This window comes from Balaenoptera borealis (genome assembly GCF_965194805.1).
Source record: "Balaenoptera borealis genome assembly, chromosome: 2".
In the NCBI taxonomy this organism is placed as follows: Eukaryota; Metazoa; Chordata; class Mammalia; order Artiodactyla; family Balaenopteridae; genus Balaenoptera; species Balaenoptera borealis.
The window spans coordinates 112,004,099-112,028,852 of record NC_138867.1 but is presented as its reverse complement, the minus strand read 5'-3'; the positions used below and the strand labels follow the sequence as shown (position 1 = coordinate 112,028,852).

At 39.7% G+C, this 24,754-nt stretch overlaps 2 protein-coding genes across 4 annotated transcripts in view; one reads left to right on the top strand and one right to left on the bottom strand.

Annotated features, from left to right (window-relative positions):
• KIF3A (kinesin family member 3A) overlaps positions 1 to 24,754 on the top strand; it is a 122,381-nt gene that overhangs the window by 63,775 nt on the left and 33,852 nt on the right. Inside the window, exons 14-20 of one of the 3 annotated variants that reach the window (XR_014241130.1) lie at positions 3,287 to 3,340; positions 3,704 to 3,772; positions 4,368 to 4,492; positions 9,878 to 9,933; positions 20,803 to 20,915; positions 22,948 to 23,056; positions 23,299 to 23,363. Coding sequence is in view for 2 of the 3 variants with exons in the window: in XM_082378936.1 (XP_082235062.1) it covers positions 3,287 to 3,340; positions 3,704 to 3,772; positions 4,368 to 4,492; positions 6,463 to 6,511 (297 nt within the window). In the remaining variant the exon portion in view is untranslated. Of the gene's footprint in view, positions 1 to 3,286; positions 3,341 to 3,703; positions 3,773 to 4,367; positions 4,493 to 6,462; positions 9,598 to 9,877; positions 9,934 to 20,802; positions 22,718 to 22,947; positions 23,057 to 23,298; positions 23,364 to 24,754 lie in introns of those variants that run through there. The other 2 variants (XM_082378937.1, XM_082378936.1) reach the window with 2 other exon arrangements.
• On the bottom strand, positions 9,896 to 23,363 carry IL4 (interleukin 4). Its single transcript, XM_082379035.1, has 4 exons — positions 23,011 to 23,363; positions 22,683 to 22,730; positions 17,399 to 17,524; positions 9,896 to 14,685 (listed from the first exon to the last, which is right to left on the bottom strand). The coding sequence occupies exons 1-4, from the start codon at positions 23,143 to 23,145 to the stop codon at positions 14,593 to 14,595; spliced, it is 402 nt and encodes a 133-aa protein (XP_082235161.1). The 5' UTR covers positions 23,146 to 23,363; the 3' UTR covers positions 9,896 to 14,592.

The window sequence follows — 24,754 nt, the reverse complement described above, 5'->3', positions numbered from 1 at the left end:
CATTCTTTATCCTATAATTAGAATAAACAAAACTCCTGTGCTAACCTTTTCTCCTTGTTTATGAATGCTAATTCTGTGTGTGTGTGGGTGGGGGAATGGTAAAACATACATAAAATTTACCATTTTAACTATTTTTTTTTTTACATCTTTACTGGAGTATAATTGCTTTACAATGGTGTGTTAGTTTCTGCTGTACAACAAAGTGAATCAGCTATAAGTATACATATATCCCCATATCCCCTCCCTCTTGCATCTTCCTCCCACCCTCCCTATCCCACCCCTCTAGGTGGTCACAAAGTATTGAGCTGATCTCCCTGTGCTATGCAGCAGCTTCCCACTAGCTATCAATTTTACATTTGGTAGTGTATATATGTCCATGCCACTCTCTCACTTGGTCCCAGCTTCCCCTTCCCCCACTGTGTCCTCAAGTCTGTTCTTTACATCTGCGTCTTTATTCCTGCCCTGCCACTAGGTTCATCAGTACCGTGTTTTTAGATTCCATATATGTGCGTTAGCATACGGTATTTGTTTTTCTCTTTCTGACTTACTTCACTCTGTATGACAGAGTCTGGGTCCATCCACCTCACTACAAATTACTCAATTTCGTTCCTTTTTATGGCTGAGTAATATTCCACTGTATATATGTGCCACATCTTCTTTAACCATTCATCTCTTGATGGACATTTAGGTTGCTTCCATGTCCTGGCTATTGTAAATAGTGCTGCAGTGAACTATTTTTAAGAGTACAGTTCATTGACATTAAGTACATTCACAGTGTTGTGCAGTGATCACTACCATCCATCTCTAGAAAAATGCTAACTCTAAATACTACTATAATTTAAAAATCTCAGCCTCTATTATTCTTTTCCCCAAATTTCTGTCTTTCCAGTATATTTTAGTAAACTTTAACATTGATTTTTTTTAACATCTTTATTAGAGTATAATTGCTTTACAATGGTTTGTTAGTTTCTGCTTTATAACAAAGTGAATCATTTATACATATACATATGTCCCCATATCTCTTCCCTCTTGCATCTCCCTCCCTCCCACCCTCCCTATCCCACCCCTCTAGGTGGTCACAAAGCACCGAGCTGATCTCCCACTGCTATGCGGCTGCTTCCCACTAGCTATCTATTTTACGTTTGGTAGTGTATATATGTCCATGCCACTCTCTCACTTTGTCCCAGCTTACCCTTCCCCCTCCCCATATCCTCAAGTCCATTCTCTAGTAGGTCTGCATCTTTATTCCTGTCTTGCCCCTAGGTTTTTCTGACCATTTTTTTTTCGATTCCGTATATATGTGTTAGCATACGGTATTTGTTTTTCTCTTTCTGACTTACTTCACTCTGTATGACAGCCTCTAGGTCCATCCACCTCACTACAGATAACTCAATTTCGTTCCTTTTTATGGCTGAGTAATATTCCATTGTATATATGTGCCACATCTTCTTTATCCATTCATCTGTTGATGGACACTTAGGTTGCTTCCATGTCCTGGCCATTGTAAATAGAGCTGCACTGAACATTTTGGTACATGACTCTTTTTGAATTATGGTTCTCTCAGGGTATATGCCCAGTAGTGGGATTGCTGGGTCGTATGGTAGTTCTATTTTTAGTTTTTTAAGGAACTTCCATACTGTTCTCCATAGTGGCTGTATCAATTTACATTCCCACCAACAGTGCAAGAGAGTTCCCTTTTCTCCACACCCTCTCCAGCATTTATTGTTTGTAGATTTTTTGATGATGGCCATTCTGACCGGTTTGAGATGATATCTCATTGTAGTTTTGATTTGCATTTCTCTAATGATTAATGATGTTGAGCATTCTTTCATGTGTTTGTTGGCAATCTGTATATCTTCTTTGGAGAAATGTCTATTTAGGTCTTCTGCCCATTTTTGGATTGGGTTGTTTGTTTTTTTGATATTGAGCTGCATGAGTTGCTTGTATGTTTTGGAGATTAATCCTTTGTCAGTTGCTTCATTTACAAATATTTTCCCCCTTTCTGAGGGTTGTCTTTTCGTCTTGTTTATGGTTTCCTTTGCTGTGCAAAAGCTTTGAAGTTTCATTAGGTCCCATTTGTTTATTTTTTTTTACTTGTTTTTATTTCCATTTCTCTAGGAGGTGGGTCAAAAAGGATCTTGCTGTGATTTATGTCATAGAGTGTTCTGCCTATGTTTTCCTCTAAGAGTTTGATGGTGTCTGGCCTTACATTTAGGTCTTTAATCCATTTTGAGTTTATTTTTGTGTATGGTGTTAGGGAGTATTCTAATTTCGTTCTTTTACATGTAGCTGTCCAGTTTTCCCATCACCACTTATTGAAGAGGCTGTCTTTTCTCCACTGTCTATTCTTGCCTCCTTTATCAAAGATAAGGTGACCATATGTGCGTGGGTTTATCTCTGGGCTTTCTATCCTGTTCCACTGATCTATATTTCTGTTTTTGTGCCAGTAGCATACTGTCTTGATTACTGTAGCTTTGTAGTATAGTCTGAAGTCAGGGAGCCTGATTCCTCCAGCTCCATTTTTCTTTCTCAAGATTGCTTTGGCTATTCGGGGTCTTTTGTGTTTCCACACAAATTGTGAAATTTTTTGTTCTAGTTCTGTGAAACATGCCAGTGGTAGTTTGATAGGGATTGCCTTGAATCTGTAGATTGCTTTGGGTAGTAGAGTCATTTTCACAATGTTGATTCTTCCAATGCAAGAACATGGTATATCTCTCCCATCTATTTGTATCATCTTTAATTTCTAACATTGATTTTTTAAAATTTATCTTGAATCTATATACAGCTTTAAGAATTTTGTCTGAATATAAGCCTTAGTATTTTTTTTCCTTTGGACCTCAGCTGCACAGAATTAATATTTGGTTCACAATATACTGTCCTTGATGGTCCTTGGATGACCTACTTTTGTTTAGTTAGTTAGTTATTTTGTAGTGAACTTGTCACCCAAAACAAAAGCTAGGACCATGGTAGTGACCTGTTTCTAACCAAATGGTTTCCCTCTCGCCTCTTCTATCCCTTTACCTCTTCAAACTCAAGGTAACCACCATCCTGAATGCCATGTTCTTTATTTCTTTGCTTTTCATTTTTATATAGTTTAATTGTATCTACATGTATTCCTTGAAAGTATATATTTTAAAATATATAAAAGGGGCATTATGCAGTATATAATGTTTTGAGACTTAAATTTTTTCACTTACTATATTAAGATTTTAGTTCCATGAATATTTTTCAGTATTTTAAATGTTATTAAATATTAAAAGTAGATCATCTCTGACTCTTTTAAAAGGAAATGATTGAAAACTATGTCCATTGGAATGAAGACATAGGGGAATGGCAACTAGTGAGTATTAACCTTCATCCTTTCATGAAATACTTACGGAATACTTCCTGTAGACTGGAGTTTTACTGGCTACAATGCGGAGAAAGGTGGTCCAGAGGATGAATCAAATGAGAAGCCACTGGGGTGGATAAGATGTTTTAATAATTATGTTATAACACACAGAATATTCTGTGTGTTATACATAGTAGAGATGGTGTAGTTTGGTGTATAGGACTGAATGACCTCTGGGGTCCCTTTCTATTCCAGCATTCAAATCATGTTTTATGAGTGTACCATCAGTATATCTCATAATAATTTGCCTCATTCATAGTATTAATTGCTAATTAAGATAATTCTCCTCCCCTTCTTTTTTCCTTTTTTGAGAAATGTGTTGCCTACACAGGAAATAACATGAGAAAGCAGACTCCAGTTCCTGATAAAAAGGAGAAAGACGTAAGAGTGCTTTTTTTTTAAAAAAAAACAAAAAAAACTACAGTTGGTTCTTTATAGGAATGTGGGTCACTAAATTGTGTTATCATCATGATATCTATTAATCAGCTCAGCTGAAAAATAGGCTACTATTTTGAGAATAGAGGCTCTAGGATGGGGTGATTATTAGGACAGTTCTGTTCACCTTCAGTCGTGATGGCAGGCTTATCATTTCTACGACAGGAGTGGCATGTAGTTCTCTTTGGAGACTTTTCACCATCTCTCTGGGCCTTGGGGATTTGGTTAGAGACTAGAATAAGTCTGTCCTTTTCAAAGCTGGTCCTAGTCTTAGGTCAACAAGAGGAAGTAGCAGCTTTAGGGAAAACAGCAACAGTTTTTCTTTACTACTAAGGAATTTATAGTGTGTCAGGGCTTCTTCACCAACACTTGGTGAATACATTTGAGATAAATGGCATTAGAAAAAGATATCTTTAGATATTTATTTGATTTTGTCTTTGGCTTTTTTTCCTAAGAGTTTATTTAGTATTTTAAATCTTCCCCCAAATCTGGTTTGAATTCTTCTGTAAGAATGTCTTGTGTTTATTTCCTTTACATATAGCCCTTTGAAGTGGACCTTTCCCATGTATATCTTGCCTATACCGAGGAGAGCCTACGGCAGTCCTTGATGAAATTAGAGAGGCCACGTACTTCAAAGGGGAAAGCAAGGCCAAAGACAGGGAGAAGGTAAGAACTGTCTTTGAGTCCCATGAGCCAAAGGCAATGAGATTTTCAAATTAAGTACATTTAAAGGAAATTTAGTTAACATGATAAGTATTTTGTCTGATATATTTAACTAAATATTGAAGTCCTATGTAGTTACGATTTGAGTAAATAAAATCTGGCTAAAGAATTAAGGTCTTCCAACTCTTTAGCCCTCCTGAGTAGTAGAATTTATTGTTAATTTACTTTGTTCTTTCCAAATGTATAATAAGTCATTACTATTTTAATTCCTTAATCCTTACACTAATTATTCTAGTGAGATGCTAATTAATTTGCCTCATTAGACTCCCAAGGTATTGTATTCAGCTGATTCATTTTCTGTCATGAATACTGCCCCAAGAACCTTGATTTCCTCAGTCACCAGTTAAATAAAACTTCTCTGTCTTTCCCTCTCCTTTGACTATTGAGTAGTCTATATGTATTGTAACATAGCCCAGAGAAATGAGGATGTGAAAGCCCTGGGCTGGAGCTTATTTCTTCTCTCCCTTCCCTACATTAAGTACTGTTCAGCTTATTTAAACTGACTAACAGACTTTGGGGCTCCTGAAATGATAGGAAATAATAAGCTTATATTTTTCCCTACTTTGAGTACCTAGACTTTTGAGTTACATGTAGGGTGAAGTCTAAGTTTTAATATTTTTGTGTTACATAATCTCATAGACATAACCTAAGTTTTATAAATTTGGGGAGGAGGAATCAGTAGCATATTAAAAGTGTACAAATTTTTACATTCTTCAGCATTTAGATGTCAGACATTAAAAGCATTTCATATGCCCGCAGAAGCCATGCATGTAATATTAATGAATGAAGCAAATCAATTCAAAGAAACACCAATTCCTCTCTGTCTTTGACTTTTCCACTTTTAATGGAGGTATTTTCCTCTTAACTCTGCAGTTAGTAAGAAAAGTAACAGTGCAAGTATGATGATAAATGGTAAAACAGTTGCCCTCAGTGTGGGAGAAAAATAGGCTGTGGTGTGAGCTGGGGCAAAACGGAGCGTGTTCTGTCTGGAGTGAGTGGCCTCTTACCCTGCTTCTAGTTAGTTTGGGGAAAGAGGGCCCGTGGTTTCTGGATCTTCTTGTTTCAGAGGAGAAGCCAGAAATCAGGATTATTTACATGAGATCTCCGTCTTTAGTCACTTTTTAAAAGCTATGTGGACCTAAAACAAACAAGCAAATAATTTGATAAGGTATTTGGATACAGTTTTCAGAATGCTTATTTTAAAATATATACTTATTCGGTTTAATCTAAAAAAAAAAAAAAAAAAAAAAAAAAAAGAAAATGTGAGCTAACATTCGACGAGCCAAACCCAGCATCTCTGTGTACCAGAATTAGCCTGCTGTATTATGAAAACAGTAAATGGCCATAATTATAGACAAATATACACGATAAATGGTTTATTGATACTACATTACATTGCTTGACAATGTTCAATGTGATATTCCTCATTAGAAGCACATATTTCAGTGTGCTAATAAGTAAAACTGCAATAAACATGATGGATTAATGGAACATTTCCATCATTTCCTACACAGTCATCTGTGAGTTGTTGCTTCAGATGATTTGTGACTCTGATTTTCACTGAATAAGCCGGCATCTTTAGCATACCCCAGAAGAGAGAATCAGGGGGTTCAAATCTGGCAAGCATGCAGACCGCTTGGCCTGTCCACATTGTCTAGTCCAGTTTATCGTTCACTCACTCCTTCATCACTGTGGGTGGTGGAGTGGAGGGCCATGCTCTTGTGCTCACTCTAGGTGACCTTTCCCTAGCCTGAAAAGGCAGACATTAATTGATCTCATGGTCAAGCATGTCAAACCTTGGCCTGTTTCTAGACTCTATGGCTGCCTGGTATTGTCTACTACATTATGTAAAGTGTTTGCATTTCAGTCTTTTAGGAAAGCATTCATGTTTTCTTTTTCTCTTCTCCAAACAGAAAGCGTTCTGCAAAGCCTGAAACTGTAATTGACTCTTTACTTCAGTAAATGTTACAGACGTAAAGTCAAAATAAAAATTAGTGATATCCTCATGCCTGGACAAAACCTTTAATTAAAACACTGAAGACTTTTGTGTTATTTCAAATAATGGAAGCTGTAGATCATGCATTAAGACTGGAACTAATAATTTGCCTAATAACTTTTAGTCTATATATATTAAGTTAATATAACATTAAAATTGTACAACTGGTAATTGTTCAAATTGTCATATTAGTTTTCAACTTATACTGTGCAGGGAAGTTGAGAGAGCAGCTTATACTATAGAGAGTTGCAGTTTAAATGTATACATAAATCTGCTAGTGATTTACTCAACTACTGTATATTTAGATAACCGGATATTCAAAATAGAAAAAAAAATGTAAGTCCTGTTTTGCACATAGAAAGTTGCAGGTCTAATTGTCCTATGTTTTCCTGTTATATATGAATGTATGGGCTGCAAATCTAAGAAATGATTCTATCCTAACACCCACCTGGCCTTTTAAATTATGTTCTAATTTTTATACTAACATTCATTGCATTTAAAATATGAGATGGGTGATCTTATTGATCTATAGAAAATTTTATAATTCGATAGTCAATCTTTAGAAGTATACATGTTTAAAAAACAAAAGTTGAAGATATGTTTCATCTGGACCTCTCTTGATTTTTTTTTGCCACTTTGACTTCAAGTCAAATTTTTTGTTTGTTTGTTTTGGTTTCATGTTTCTTGAAACATTGAATCTGTACCTACATATAAAGGAGTCACAGCTGCAGAAAATTAAGAAGCTAAATACTGGTCACTAATATTTGCCTCTATGGGTATTATTTTTTTAAATTCACTTTGAAACATGATTAACTGATGCTTTCCTGTGTCTGAGTTCTAAATTTTGATGAAAATTGCTCTGTTTCTCCCAACTGAGAAAGGTCTCCATTTTCTAGAAAATACAGACAAAGCAAGAAAAATATCTTTTAATTCTTTGCCTTTAAAACACTTTGTTTTGTCTTTCTTCTTATTTTATAAAGAAAATATTCTTCCCTGAATTTCTTCCATTGACAAATCCAGTTAGACCGTACCTCTAAAATAAAAATTATTTTTATTTAATAGTAAAAAAAAAAAAGAAAGTCATAGAATTGTTTGTTCTTTTGTTGACTGCTTACAAAATTTTTATTTTTTTAAAGTTATGCTACTACAAAACCACTATATATATATATATATATATATATATATATATATATATATATATATATATGTCTTTTATGAGTTTTAAAATTATGTAATCAGCCCTGAAACACATTGGCTACAAGTGTTAAGACTTCATAAATGAGTATTTATTAAGTTAACATTATTTTAGTAAGTTTGGTTAAATTTTGGTTTATAATTACAAAGATGTATATAGAATGGGAGTGAGTGAATGTAGCGTTATTTGTGAGGTGGTGGTAAAAATGTGTCCATAAATTTAAAGTACATTCCAAAGGTGATGTACTAAATATCCTGTGTATGGTGAATATTTTCTAGGTAATAAGAATTGCAGTTAACTGGCAGCATTTTCTTTGTAACGTGTAAGATAGTTAGACATTTATAACTTTGTGGGGCATTGTTTAGGTACCATGAAGACTTGAGGTGAATTTATGTCTTGTAAAAGCTTTGTGTAAGCAGAATATCTTGGCAATTGTAGATACATATTTAACTCTGTTAATAATAACTCTAGAGAAATCTTAATTTTACCAGTAGGAAAAAAATATGACTACTTCTTCTTTTTAAAAATGCACGTGTCTACCCTTTAACCATCCAGTCAATAGAAAAGGAATAACTTTAGAATTAAGCTTTAAAACATTATAGAAAATTTAAGCCAGTATGTTAGGGTTTTTTTCTTTTCCACACCACAGCAGTAACAAAACGAAATCTATAAAAAGTCAAAACATTGAGGGATTTTAAAAACAGGCTACTTTAGCAGTTTTTTTTTTTTAAAGCATTTACATTAGAACTGATTATACCAGATGGGCATTAAATATTCATCTTATTTAATACCAAGATTAGATATTGGAGCCAGGCCTGAGTATCCATGTGAAAACATGGGAACCTGACTTTAGAGCTCTTCACTTAGCTCTAATCATAGTATTTCTATGGTTTCTTCACAGTTACTTTGTGTCATTGTCCACAAATGAAATATTTTGTAACTTCGGTGTTCATTTCATGAAAGTCTATAGATGAACAAACTTGCTCATTATTTGATATAAGAAGCAGATTTAAAATGAGTGTCACATATAAGTAGGTTATTGAATGGCTATTTTTCTCTTTTATTTAAAAAAGTAATATTTATTAAAAGGAGCCTTGGTAGAATGTTGTTTGTGGTATGTTCTTTAGTAAACCTTGCAATTACATGTAGTAATAAGGATATTAAAATATAATAGTATTCCCCATTTTTGTCTAGATTCTTGTGAAGTATAAGAGTAATCAAGGTGGGGGTTCTACATCTATGTGTTCGTCCCACAAGTAGAATCCATTTGACATGCTGTGGCATCTACTTTCTGGGAAAAGGGGGCTTTTTTTTGCTGCAAGAAATTTAAGGTTACTTTGGGGGAGAGGGTGGTGCTACTTCAACTGTAACATGTTTTTAAAATTATGATTATAGGTTTAGGTTGTTTTGTTTTGTTTCTTTCTAGTCTTTTAAAAATATTTTTTCCCTTAACTCTTATCTTAAGGAAAGTCCCTCCCTTTCCTACAGGGCTGTGAATTAAAGAACGGGTAGAGTTTACATTTAAGTATGCCAGTGTCTGCCCAGTTTCTTAATGTATGCATTTGTTTTCCTTTTTAGTTATTCTTTGATCTAAAATGCTAGAAGAAAACATAGATCTTCCTAGTGCCTTTGAACGTATACTGTAGTCTAATTTAAATCATTAATAACTTCAATAACATTACTACAATACTGTATACTGGCCAGAATTACAAATCATATGATGAGTTTGTCGTATTAATTTCAAAAGCCAACTTTCAGTGTATTTTATGTATATATTGTATTTGTTCAAGTTGTATATATTGGTATTGTATGTATACATACAGCATGGTTAAATAAGAAATAAAAATCTTTACCTAGTGCCTGTAATAGTGGTCTGCTTCTTTACTGAGCTATTTTTGTGTTTATGTCCATCCTGATCTTAATAGACAGGTTCTTTGTGCTTGGCTCTCAGTTTCATGAGGTTAAGAGAGACCTGTGTAATTTCACACCAGAAACTCTTAATGTTGTGGATCTTTAAACAGAAATCATCATGATACAGAAACCTGGGAGAGATGTTTTTTAAAATGCCCGTTCTCATTGATAAAATTTATTTTCACCAAAAATATTTTAATCCAAGTTTTGTTATCCTTGTCATTAGGTGTTTGAGAACAGAAACCTAAAGAAGTCTGTATGGAAAATGTATCTCACTAAAAGGTAAAAGGAGACGTTTCTTATTGGTAACGATATCATGATCTCTTTCAAAAACTTTTAATGAGCTTAAAATATCTCCAAAACAATAACATTGCTTGGATTATTGTTAACCATGTGCTCTTTGGACAAACGTTTATTGATTACCAGGCACTGTGCTAGGCAGCCTCAAGAAGTTCACAGAGGACATTGAGAAGTTTTGATCTGTCAGCAAGTTTCAAAGGATTTCAGTGTGCTTTTTGTGTAGAGAGGAGACGCTTCTGGCCATTTCAGGTCTTGCTCTCTTCCTCTTCCCAACTGCTAGCTGGTGTAAAACTCCTACACATGTTTGTAGAATATGGAAATAAAATTAGAGGCCTGCCATAGTGTAAGCAAGATAAGCAATAGTGCACCTTCCCACCCGCTGCCCCTCCTCCCCAGTTGAGTTCTGGAGCTGTACTATCACCAAGCGACACCACTAAGGTGCACCCTCAGGGAACCTATTACTGCCTGTTTGTCAGGATGCTGCTGAGAGGTCGTTGTCCATCCCGCCTTCTTATGAAGACCCTCAAGAATCTCTTTTTAAAACCAAGTACAAAAAACCACAAAATAAAAACCCCAAGTACCAGCCTCAGGTACCACGGTTAGTATGTGCCTGCAGGAACTGTTCACACGATTCTGAAGCTGCAGCCTAAACTTAAAGCAAGCTTGGAGGAGCCTTCTAAGCACATGTTATAACATTATCTGAATGTCTCATTCTTAAGCTTTTTCATTTGCAAAGCAAATGAAGTATTCAGTCCTCCTTCAGAAGTTGAACAAATGTGTGGGAAAATGATTATGAAGAGGCTACTTCAAAAAGAACCTGTTTCCTCTCAGCATTTATCTTGGGCTTCCTGTGACCCAGTCTTCAAGTTACTTTTATCAACGTTATCAGAACATCACTTTGTCTTACCCAAACACGTTTATGGCTCTGACTAAAGAATATGACAGATCAGACATTCTTCTACACCTGCTCCCCTCCCCTACCCCTTTTGAGAGGGCTGGGGAAATTTTAGTTTTTAATCAAAGACTTTATTTCTCCAGTTTTACAAAGGAATTTAACTGGGACTTTACAACTGAATAAAATATTTCTCAGAGTTGATACCAATCTTCAGAAGAGGATATTGCCTAACCCAACCTACCAGAGTCATTACAGAAATATTATGTTTGCCTTGATTTCTACTCCATCATGAGTTATGCCACTCAGTCACCAGGTGTCTTCTGTACTTACTGTGGACCCATGCTGTGCTGAGTAGAAGGTCCTTGCAAAGCTCATGACCATGAAAGTGGAGAATGACAGTGCAGCATGTTGAGGGCTGTAGTGAAGGAGAGTGAATGGTGAGCTACCAGGCACAGCATTCCTCCCTAGCAGCTGACACGGTGTTAGAGACTGAACGTTGAACTAGGAAGAAGTTGACACGAAGGATGGATTAGAAGAGAAACACTAGAGAGCTGAGGAGAGAATGTCTGAGTGCTCGGGGCAAAGACAGCTAACTAGGAGGTTTTAGTACTCCACCTGGGAATGGAGCTCCAATTGAACTGATGACTTGAACCAGGAAATTGGCTCCGAGACTAGAGAAAAGTGCTTGCCTTGCCCTCAGTGGAAGGTGGTAGGAACTGCGAGGCTAACCTTGTATGCTGGGAGGCCAGGCCATGAGAAAGCTGTACCTTGCGCTCTGCCCTGAAATTCCCCCTTCTCAGATGATTTGGGCACCCCGAGAAGCTGACCAAGATGACATGCAGACGAGGGTGGGAAACCTGGACAGGGCACTGGCTAATAGCAACATGAGAGCCCCTGGGGCATTTTTATCAGAGGCCGGCATTTCTAACTTGCCCAAGAATGTTTCAATGAAAGACGTTCAGCCATAGATCTGAGCAAAATGTTTTTTTCTTTCATTCGTTTATTCAATAAGTATTTATTACCTACAAATACCAGTTAGAGATAGAATATATTCATAGGTAAAAGGTGGAAGTAGCTGATAGCAGGGAGGGAGGGGATCATCAGCCTTTGCTCTCAGTGTCACACATTCCATGCACAGATAAGAGACACGGCCCATGAAGTAGGTATGGGCTGTAACTAAGTTTCCTAAGTGAATGTGCTTAAGCGACAAGCATCTCAACTTTCACTTAATCCTGAAGTTTCTTCACTCATTCTTCTTATGTATGTCCTCCTTGATTCATGTTCTCTCACTCCCTTGGTAAACTCCAGGGCTTACTGTTGGGTATTTCCGTCCGTGGCAGACCTGCCTGGAGCCTGCATATGTCCCTTCTATGGCCTGCTCTAAATCTTTCTTCCGACTGCCTTTCCTTTTACCATTCTGGCCTCATACACAAACTATAACCCACAAGTCATATCCTGTGGCAGACTACAGCTCACATTAGCCATTGAATGCAAATGAGTCTCAATCAAAGAAGAAAGGAAATTAAAATTTTCATTGTGGCCTTAGAAGGCTCCATGACTCTCTTAGTTACTTGTTGCCCTTGGCATGCTGGTATTTTATGTGGGCAGGGTGAAACTGGCTGTGGTCAGGGTGAGACTTTAAGCTTTTGATTTGTTCCCTTATTTTGAAAGGGTTAAAAAGATGTTGCATGTTTTGGTATAATTTTAGTACTAGTATTAATTTTTGTCATATGTGTGTGAGCAAGAATGAAAAGAGAATGCTCATTCACTGTTACTAGATCCATATTCTTGCAGAGAACATGTCTTTAAAAGGCAAATTTCAATGACTTGACACTTCTTTTTCTCCTTTAATTTTTTAAAATAACAGCTTTACTGAGATACGTCACATACTATAAAATTCATCCTTTTAAGTATATAATTCAGTGGTTTTTAGTATTTTCACAGAGTTGTACAACCATTATTGACTATCTCATATCATAACATTTTCCTTGCTCCCAAAAGAAACCCTATGTCTATTAGCAGTCATTCCCTCTTCCTTCATCCCCGCGGCCCCTAGCAACCAATATTCTACTTTTTGCCTCTATGGGTTTGCCTCTTCTGGGCATTTCATATAAATAGAATCATACCATATGTGACTTTTGTGTCTGGCTTCCTTGATTTAGCATAGTGTTCCCAAGGTTCATCCATACCGTAGCATGTGTCGGTACTTTTCTTTTTATTGCCAAATAATATTTCATTGTATGGCTATACCACGTTTTGTTTATCCATTTATCAGTTGATTGACATCTGGGTTGTCTCTACTTTTTTGCTATAAATGAATAATGCTGCTATGAACATTTGTATAGAGGTTTTTGTGTGGACATATGTTTTCAGTTCTCTTGGTGTAGATACCTAGGATTAGAATTACTGGATCATATAGTAACTATGTTTAATCTTTTGAGGAACTACCCCACTGTTTTCCAAAATGGCTACCATTTTCCAATCGTACCAGCAATGTATGACAGTTCTAGTTTTTCCACATCTTCACCAACATTTGTTATTGTCTGTCTTTTTAATTTTAGTACTTTAACTTTTAAAAACATTTTATCACTTATGCACATGGTCACACACACAGACTTTAAATAGAAAGCCAAAAATCTCCTGCCCTGCTTTCACTGTTTCTTATCCCAAGTCCCATTCCCAACAGTCCACCCTCCCTTTTTTGTTTTTAGTTTTTCTGGTGGTTACCATTATAATTCCAAAGATTTCTTGATTTACTTACTATTGGTTTTACTTTATTGGTTTTTTCACTTTTTATTATAAAAACTTTCAAACACGTGTAAAAGCAGAGTAGTGTAATCAACCGTCATGTACCCATCCCCAACTACAACATTCATCAACTACTGACCACCTTGCCAACTATTTTTTTTTATCAACTTTAGATATTTTGTATTGATTTCCCCATTGAAAAGTGAGAGTTTACCTTATTTATACTGCCCCTTCCAAATTTTTTATAGTGAGTTATTTTTAGATCTTCTGTCACGTTTCCAAGTTTGAATAAATACTTAAGTCTCTTGTTCTTATTCCATCAACCTTAGACAGTGTTGGTGCCCCCCCTCTCTTTCTTTCCTTTTGCTTTTACCTCTCAATCATTTTGAGCTATTCCTTTTCTGTTGTCAGTCTGATAGAATTTAGTCTGTTCTGTAACCATAATTAAGTCTTCCATGCTTTGTCTATTGGTTGGTTCGAAGGCTTGAGAATCAAAAGAATTTACATTATTAGGACATTAAATATTGTTCACTGCAGTGCCAGATAGTGTGCTAGAATTATTTCCCCACCGTGGACTCAATATAGCAACCCTTGTGCCAATGGGAAAAGAATGTTCTAAGCATTCAGTTGACACTTTTTAAATTCAGAATTACTTGATAGTCAGTGGGACTTATGGACCCACTCTGCAAGCTCTTTTAATTATCATTTACATCTTGTGTGGCCTTGTATTCTTTAATCATTTCATGCATTATGTCCCCAATGAGAGAGGGAACTCCTTGAGAGGGAAGTGGTCTTTCCTTTTTAATTCCCACACCAATTTTAGTCTCTCAGTAAATTAAATTGGTTTCCCCAAAAGTTGGCAAGTAAATATAGTCTATGCCATTAAAATGACATCATGCTGTCAGATTCTGCAAATACTTTATTTTATGATGAGTTATAAATATATAAATATTTTTAAAATAAGGCTATTAAAAATTCATAAATTAAAATATTCAGCTTCAACACTTTGAGTATTTCTCCTTCATAATCGTCTTTAGCCTTTCCAAGAAGTCTTTCAACGTACTCTTCTTGGCTTCATTCACAGAACAAGTCTACAAAAGAAACATTTCATTAGTTTGCATTGCTAAGTATTTGAGTCTTGCTCATGCCTGTCTACCTGGGTCAAGCCTATGCTGCCACTTGCCACCTGAACAATGATCCAACCAGGCCCTCCAGTCTGGCTTGACTCTGCCACTAGGCCAACAGGGTTTGCCTGTTTTCGGTGCATGCTACTTACACTCCTAGAAATGGCCACTGTACCATCACTAACTGTCTGCCTTCAGGGTGTGGCCATCCCTGGAGAGGTGTGTCACAGCTAGGTTCTGCTCAGGGGCGTAACATGAAGGTGGAGGCTCAGACCTGCCTGCTGCCGTCTTGAGCCCGTGGCCATCTGGACTGCTGAGAGAGAGATTCAGTCCATTTGCCCCCCTGCCCATTAACCAGAAACATCATAGCTTGGCAGCCCTTCAGGTGGAAAGGATTCCTGGTACCTACCACCAGGCCACTGCTTCAGTTTGAATCTCAGCTCTACCAAATTATTAATTGCATTGCTTAAGACAAACTACTTCGTTTATAAAAACTTCAGTTTCCTCCTTTGTAAAAGGGGAACAATAGTGCCTACTTCCTAAGATAATTAAGAGGCTCAAAAGAGACAATGAGTGTAGTGTCATCTCCCTGTTCTATTACCTTGTAAATAAGGCAGCAGGGAGGGGATGAATGTCCCCAATTCCTCTACTTGGCATTAGATAACATCTACTCTTGGCTCTGCCTCTTTCCTACCATCAGTTCTCCCCTCTTACTGGATCATTCCCACTGGTATACTGACATGCTCCATATAGACCTCACCTTAAAAGAACTTCCTTCGCGCCATACCTGCCCTTCAGCTATTGTACTATTTCTCTGTGACGTTATAGGAAAGCACCTCGAAGGAGTTTTTATACTCAGTGCCCCTTTCTTTTCACTCCTCCCCACCCCCATTCTCTATGGAATCCACTCCAGTCAGGCTTTCATTCCCGAATCTCCATTTATATCAGCATCACCGGTAACCTCCCTCATGACAAATCCAGTGGCCATTCTCAGTGTTCATCGTTCTTGACCTTTTAGTACATTTGACACAGTTGATCACTCCCTTCTTCTTAAAAGAATTTCTTCACTTGCCTTCTGGGGTGCCACGCATTCTTTGACTTCTCCTACTTCACTGGCTACTTCTCAGTCTCTTTTGCTGGACCCTCCTCTTCCTGACCTCTATATGTTAGAGTGCCTCTGGGCTCAGTCCTTGGATTTTGTTCTTTCTCTATGTGACTTTATTTTTTTTTAAAAAGCCTCCCTGCTTCTTTTTTTTAAAAATTTATTTATATATTTTTGGCTGCATTGGGGCTGCGTTGGTTCTTCGTTGCTACATGTGGGCTTTCTCTGGTTGCGGTGAGCAGGGGCTACTCTTCCTCGCGGTGCGCGGGCTTCTCATTGCCGTGTCTTCTCTCGTTGCGGAGCACAGGCTCTAGGCGTGTGGACTTTAGTAGTTGTGGCTCGCGGGCTCTAGAGCGCAGGCTCAGTAGTCGTGGCACACAGGCCTAGTGGCTCAGTGGCATGTGGGATCTTCCCGGACCAGGGCTCGAACCCATGTCCCCTGCATTGGCAGGCGGATTCCCAACCACTGCGCCACCAGGGAAGTCCAGGCCTGTGGCTTTAAACAACATCTTTCTAAGAACTCTTCACTTAATATCGCAAGTTCTGACATCTCCCTTAAGCGTCAGACTTTTTCAACAAGCTTATCAACATCTTCACGTGACTATTCGGTAGGTACCTCAGACTTACTATGTATAAAATTCAACTCCTGACCTTAAGCTCAGCCTCCAGCCCTGATCACCCCCAGTCTTCCATATCTGTTAACAGCACCAACCATTTCCCAAGGGGCCCAGGCTAGGAACCAGGAGGCCACCTTTTACTGTTTCCCTCACCCCCACTATAGATGTGTCAGCAAGTTCTTCTGGCTCTATTTGTGGTTACATCCCAAATCTAACAATGTCTGCCACTTCCACCCTGTCACACCCACCATCATCTCCAGGCTGGAATACTGTGGTAGCCTCTCAGCAGGCCATCTTGCTTCTATGCTTACCCCTACTCAGTCTATTTACTGCACAGTAGCCAGAATGGTCATTTTAAAAATTACATAAATCAGATCGTGGTCTCTGCCTTGCTTAAAACCCTGTGGGAATTTCCCACCATGCTTGGGGCAGAATCCATAGGCCGTGTGTGATCTCCTATTAAAATCCTCCTCCCTCACTCTGATCCAGGCCCTCCTGTTGATGTTTGAACACATGAAGCTCATTTCTACCTTAGGGCCTTTGCACAGCTGTTCCCTCTGCCTGGAATGTTCCTTTCAAATTAGTAACATGGCCGGCTCTGTCACTTAATTCAAATATCCGCTCAGATGATGTCACCAACTACTAAGTCAGCCCTCTCCCTCATGACCCCTGTATGTTCTTTATATGTTCTGTATTTTTCTTCATGGCACTTACCACTACGGGAATCATATGCTTGTTTGCTTTTCTCACTCACCCATTACAACATTCTGTAAGAGCAAGAACTGTATCCCCAGTGCCTAGAACCAGCACCTGTAAGCAACACTCACAGAGCCTCAACAAGTATTTGTCGAATGAATGAATGGGTTGATTAACCAAGTGTACTACTATTCATAAGGAGAAATATCTTAGAAGTAAGGCTGCCATCCATTGGAAGGCAAGCTGTTGGCATAATGCAGCTTACCATGTTTGCCATGCTGCTGAGGTTCCTGTGAAGTCCATTCAGGAGTTTGTTCAAGCACTTGTGGTATCCGTAGATATGCCGAAGCACAGTCGCGGCCCTGCAGAAAGTTTCCTTCTCAGTTGTGTTCTAGAAAGAGAAATTCCACAGATAGCCACTACTAGCTCGATTTTGAACATTGGAGAGAGATGTTGCCTTCTGATTTCTTCTTTCCAGAAGGACAAGTGGAAAAGGTGAATGTGCTCAACTGTGGATCAGGTATTCAAGTATTCCTGCCATGTGAATGGAGGCTGCCCATCACAGTAAACAACCTCTTCCAGTTACTTGCAAATGCAGCAGCCTTTTCCTGAAACCTCCCAATTTCTTTTCCCTTGGAGGGTTTTGCTGAAGGAGTACCTGAATCAAGTCACTCAACTAAGTAAATGGGAGAGTGGGGATTTGCATGCGGGGCCATCTGTCTACAACCCATGTCTGTTTCTTTACCCCATGCAAGCTCTTCTTTCTGTGGATGCAGTTGTATGTACATTAGCTCGTAATCAGAGTCTGCTCTCTCTTATTCCTGTAATTTATAGTGTTTGAATCCAGGTTCCCTGGAAATCCCACATGTTTGTTGAATAAATGAATGCCCATCCTTTGGCCTGGACAGTGCCACTTTGGCCAGCACTCTCCATTTAACCCTCCCCCTGGGAAGTAGCAGTGTGAGGAGATAAGACATGTCCCCACACAGCTAGAGGTGCGTGCCAGGATCAGAGCTAGGTGCCCCAGGAGTCTGGCCTGGGGAGATGAGGGGCAGCTTCTCAGAAAGGGTGCTGGGCCTTGGACAGAGTTTATGTTAGGGGCTTCTAGGCTCGAATGTGCAGGGTCAGAACCTCCTTGGAATACTGGCAGCCCTGGTGTGAGTCTGGCCACATGGCTCTTCCTGGGGACCTTTGAGCCTCAGAAGAGGGCTTGTACAAGTGGGAAACCAGCTCTTTTTGAGGACCTGGGAGAGGGAATGTGTCTTGGCCTGGTCAGGCCTGGTGTGTCCTCTCTCTCTCCACTGAAGAACAAAGGCCCGGAGCCTGGAGGGTGTCTTAGCTTGAGCCCAGTCCAGCTCAGATAAACCTGTCTCCAGCCTCTGCCAGGACCTGCTCTTGTTCCTTGCCACTCAAAATGTGGCCCATGAAGCAGCAGCGTGGGCGTCACCTGGGAACTTGTTAGAAATGCAGAATCTCAGACCTCCCTCTGGACCCACTGAGTCACAATGTGCATTAACAGGATCTCCAGGGGATTTATATGAAAAGCACTGTCCAAGCAGCTTTTTATGTTCTTCCATATTTTTTCTGATTACCAAACTTTTTACTATAAAAGTAATATACATTCAACAAAAGTGAATTCACTCATTATCCCATTAGCCAGAGAGAACTACTGTTAAGATTTTGGTAAATATCTCTCCAGATTTTTTAAATATATATATATATATATATATATATACACATATATTTTTTTTTTGCAATAGGGACCAACTATTGATACTCTTTTATAACCTTTTTACACTTAACATATAGTACTAGCAATTTCTTAAATCATTCAGTAATGTTTAAGCACGTGATTGAGAGCTGTGTACGAACCTAGGGCATATTTGTGCCATAGTTGATCAATCCCCTATCACTGCAGTTTTTTGCTTCTGTAAATAAAGTGGCAGCAATTCATCTGTATAAATCTTTGTGTTCATCTCTTATTTCTTTAGGCTAAATTCTAGGAGTGCAGTTCATATTTTAGGGTTTTTCCAGGAAGATCTTGTCCCAGACCGAGGCGCCAGAATCCTAGACTACGAAAGCTTCTCCTTTCCGCTCTGGAGCTTGATGGCCCATGGGCAGGGCCTTTGGAAGGACATGTATGTACTTAATGAAGTACATGTCCTTCCAAAGGGCATATACTCTGGCTGGAAATTTAAGAGCAGCACCAGTATCTCTGGGCTCTGGGAGTCAAGAAACTTCCCATAAATCACCATACCTCTGGGGGGCTTTGTGGGTGAGCAGAGGTGGCGAGGCCAAGGAGAAGGCAGACACTAGCTGAGTATGCAGATGGAGGCAGACGCCTGTGTTGCTGGAGAGAGAACAATGAGGTTCAAGAATGCCAAAAGGAGAAGAGATCCTTTGCTTATTTTTCCATCAAAATCTGATGAGCCTTTTCTAAAACGTTGGCTAGGAGCTTAGAAATTATACTGTCTCAGTTTTGAGTGTGTAGCCATTTAAGGTAGGAAAACACCCTCTAAAGATATTTTTCAGGGACTTCCCTGGCGGTCCAGCGGTTAAGACTTCGCCTTCCAGTGCAGGGGGTTGCGGGTTCGATCCGTGGTCGGGGAGCTAAGATCCCACATGCCTTGCAGCCAAAGAACCAAAACATAAAACAGAAGCAATATTGTAACAAATTCAATAAAGACTTTAAAAATGGTCCACATGAAAAAATCTTTAAAAATAACTAAAAAGATATTTTTCAAAAGACTTTCTAAAGGTGATTAGGATAAGTATAGAAAAGAGTTTGAATCAAATGGAAAACTTTTAAAAGAAGGAATTCTAAAGGCAGTTTTAGTTAAAGGCCTTAATGTTTTAGTTCCATTGGCATTGCGGCAACAGGATGACACTCTGACCGCCCACTTTTTTGACAGCTTGTCCAGCTTTCGCTGCCTGGGTGTGCCTTGCTTAGCTCAGAGAGCACACTTTGAGGAGCCACACGGACTCTGCAGTTCAGAACTGCTCAGGAAAGAGGCTCAAAAGGGAGACCTGGTCTCCTGCCAGATAGAAGCCCACCCCTCATGGGAATACAGCAGTGGTGGCACACCACTTGGGAGACTTCTTCTGTGCCAGGGATTCTACTAGAGTTCTAACTTGGGTCTTGACTAGCTTCACTTAAGGACATACAGATCCATCCTGTATGTATTGTATTCATTATCTCCACTTACGCCCAAATTTAGTCAGCGAATGTGATATATGAAAAAATCCTCTACTTTCACTTTTAAAAAAAGATTTGAGGGTTGGCATAGAGCTCTCTGAAAAATTATGGACTTTTGCTCCCTTTGGTAGTAGGAAATACCTCCAACTAATGGTCCACCCAAGAAGTCTTTCCTAGGCCAGCCAGCTTGCTCGCTTTCCACCTTGCTCTTCCTCAGACCACCTAACTTCAGAGACACTCGGGAGGCATTGCATGTGGAACCCAGGATTTAGATCAGCACGTTCTTCCAGCATTTGCCAAGAGCAGGATGCCACGCAATTTGGGCATAATGGAACTCTTGATCCCCAAAAGCACTAAAATGAATATGCTGGATTTTGGAAAGATGTTCTTCTTGAGAACACAAAGAAGTAACTTTTCCTCCCACATAGCACCTTTGTGGGTTTTGAAAATAACAACCTTTCTTTGTTCTGAAGTATCTTAATAGATAAGTAAGCAGTGCTGAGTCTTTGAGGAAAAGAGAAGAATGGAAAAATGAGATTGTTAATCCAGGAGGAATAGAAGCAGTTCGGGAGAAGGCGTGAGATAGGTAAGAGTGAAGGAAGGCAGCGGGGACTGGCCTGCACCTTGGCGGGGGTGAGGGCTGGCTGGGTCTTCTAGAGCAGCCCAGAGTGGGGTCGCACTGGGCTCGCAGTCATGGAGGGTTTGATCATTTCCTACCGCTGGCCCCTTTCTTAGAATGATTGCTTCTCTACCACCAGTTTTTGCCTTTAATCAAGAGTTGTATCATACAATAACATTTTCCACTAACTCGAGAGTTGGATTCCAACCAACTTTCAAAATTGCTTTCAAATCTTCAGATGTAGAAACTGAGGCACAAAGAGGTGTGGAGACTTGCCAAAGGCCACATAGTTAGTTAATGGCAGAACTGGGGCTAAAGCCACAGACTGTCTCACTTCCAAACCCTCGGCACTTCTGCTGGGGCCCTGCCCTTGGCTTTGGTAGCACCCTCCCAGCAGTGCAGCCAACCTCTGGAGAGCCCAGAGCACAGCTCAGTGGACTCTTGGCTATTTTATTTCTCTATATATACAATATTAATATATGAGATATATAAAGTATTAATACATTATATATATATAATATATAAATTTATATATATATATAAAATCTCCAAGTCCTTCCAACCTGCTGATGGACAGATACAGTCTGATACGGAATGAGATTCTGAAGGATAAAATTATATAATATGTATTATATAATATTATATATTATATGTTTATATTATATACTATTATATAATTATATTACAGTATTATATATCATTGTATATCAGACTCCTGGAATAATCTTTAATGAAGTGAGATAGTCCAGATAAAGGCCTGAAGACCAGCTTTGCTCACGAGCAGGACAGGCCTGCCCTGTGGCCTGGGTGCTGGGGTGTGGCCCTGCCCAAGCCATAGGGCTTCACTCCTGGCCACGTTACCCTGTAGTACATGTGGAAAGCAGGTGGTTAGGAGACCACTGGTAAATTGAAGCTTTGGGTTTTTCATTCTCAGTTGTGTGTTTCCATGAAAACAGGAACTGATGTGCAGAAAGCTATTGATATGGCTGTAGTCATGTGTTTGTCAGAGAAAAATGCACTATCAGCTGTCAAATCTATCTCCTCCCACTGCAGATCGGGGGGCGGGGGTGAGATGCAGCAGGAGGAGGAAAGGTGAGATGCTCTGGCAGGAGCAGCCGGAGGCAGGGATATGTTGGCCCCTGTCCAGCAGGACGGTTCTGGACAGGCCAGAGGGGAGTTGGCAGGACAGAGCAAGCTGAGGGTCTCTGGACAGCCATGCCCGGAGCCGGTGGGCTGTTAGGTGACCAGGCTGCGGAAGAGGAGGGGCTCTGGCGATACCTTTTCTGTTGCCATAGGAAGTCTCTTAGACAAAATGAAAGCTCTCTCAACCTGTAATCTCAATATCTGTTTTTGTGCGAGTATTTGGTTTTTCAGAAATGTATGGGCCAGAAAAATTCTCTCCTTCAACAGCATTTATTGAGTGCCTCCTATATTCCAGGTGCTCGACCTGGGTTGGGTAAAATCCTAAAGAGCTTTTCCTGGACTGGGATCTGAATTATGACTACAAAACCCAAGCTTTCTATTACACATCTTCTAAATCAAGTGAAACCAGAAACACCAAAATGTATTTGAGAGTAAAGATCAGAATTCTCAGCCTTTGAAAACGTTTCACCCATTATAGTTAATTTGGGCCTGTTCCCTTTATGTTAAAAAAAATTTCTTGTTCGAACACTTGTGGATGGCTCTCCTCACCAAGTCACCCATCTGCCAAAGCAGACCCGGGACAGCTCTTACCTTTGGGGCGGCAAAGACGTCTGCTACAGGCAGCTCCATGCACGAGTTCTTGGTCCAGGCAGGAACGAGAGAGCAAGAGACAAGAGTTACCTCCAACTGCACAGGGTAAGCCTTGCTGAGCAGCTCTGACTCCCTCAAACTGAGAAAACTTCCTGTGGTCCCTCGGGGAAAAAAAGTGCCAGGAGAAAAGTCTCCACCCTGCTCCCCATCCTATCACCAACCACCAACTACCAACTCTCTAGAAGCTGTTATGTTCTTTTCACAGTCTAAGAAATACGCACAGCATCACCAGAACATCTGGAGAGATGGTGCCAGATAGCTTACTCACCTTTCTTGCTGTGAGGATGTTCAGCGTTTTGATGATCTCTTGTAAGGTAATATCGCACTTGTGTCCATGGACGAAGTTGCTGGTACATGCCAGTAAGCAGACTAGCATTGGGATCAGTTGGGAGGTGAGACCCATTAATAGATCTCTATTTGCACTGACAACGAGAGACAATCAGTTTACCGGGAGAAGCTAACAATGCAATTCTGACAAAGATATCTCTATATATAGATTTAAAATTGCTGAAACTGAGGGAAAATAAGTTTACATTGGAAATTTTCATTACACCAGGTTGTCAGTCATGTGGGACCAATCAGCGCCTCTCTTCCAGGAGAAAAAATGCCTCACAAAAACAGGTAAAATGTTCCTGTGAAATCAGACCAGTAGGAAAATGAAACCTTTTTTTTTAAAATTAACTACAAAGTATCAGCATAGGAAATTACACCATAATTTGCTCTTTAGGTTAGTCTTATCAGCTTGGGGTTGCTGCTGGCTTTTTGCTTTGCATAGAAGGAAGAGGCCACAGGTGTCCGAATTTGTTTTAGTGCAGCCCTCCTGGGGAAAGATAGAGTAATATCAAGAAAGTTTGACTTGATTAGTATTTCAGCCTGGCTTCTTCCAAGTATGGGTGGCATCTGGGAAACTCTCCTTTTGTGGAAAAGCTGATCTGGGGTTCTTTCTCTGGGTAGAAGGAAAGTAATAGGCACAGATTCTCTCCTGTCCTAGCACTCAGGCATGCCGTTCTTCCAAATTTAGGATTTTGGCCAAGGACTTGTAATATGAGGTGGGGCTTAGTTAGGGTCACATCAGGTCCATAGGTCTTTACCAATAAGGAGGCTCTAGGCAAAGTATGCCTATCCGGAGTTTTCAGGAATGACCACTTTGAGGGACTTCCCCTGGCGGTCCAGTGGTTAAGACTCAGCACTTCCACTGCAGGGGGCGAGGGTTCGATCCCTGGTCAGGGAACTATGACCCCACGTGCCATGTGGCAAAAAAATAAAAATTAAAAATAAAAGATAAAAGAGTAATTAAAAAAAAAAAAAAGGAATGACCACTTTGAAAATGGAATTTAATTTAAATACAACCTCAGCTAATTAGGGAAAAAGAGCCATAATTTCTCAGATTTACCAATCAGTTGTCCTGACCAAGGTGCCACCACTTGCCCCGGTGCTTCAGTCTAATTTCTATGGACCTGGTGAGGCGCTGCACGCCCCCATTGTTCACTCAGATGCCTGCGCCCCAGCACGCGACTGCTTATTCCTCCCTGAGCCTTTCCTTCTCTTTCCTCTCCACTTCCCTTCTCTTGGTTTCTGACCTTCCTCTCCCTACTGATTTCCTCTGGAAGGTCACACAGAAAAGGTGACTGCTTAGGTCGTTCCTACGTTTTGGCTCTTATTGCAGTGATTTGTACTCCGTGAAAGAAAGGATCTGGATAGTTGTATCAAAAAGGTCCTTGGACCATATTTAGGATCCTTCCATTGGGACTGTGCAGGGGATTTGTCGGACTCAGTGCAGTGACTTCTGACACCAACTGTGTGGAGTTGGGCCAAACCTCCCAGGTTAAGGGCACAGCCTCCACAAGACTGCCCTCACTTCATACACTGGCTGAAAATTTGGGAGTCCCCAGTCCACCTTCACTTCTGTCCAACTGGCTACCAGTTTGAGTTCCCACTATCCTCTCAGGTTCAATAATTTGCTAGAATGACTCACGGAACTCAGGGGAGCATTATACCTAAGGTTATAGTTT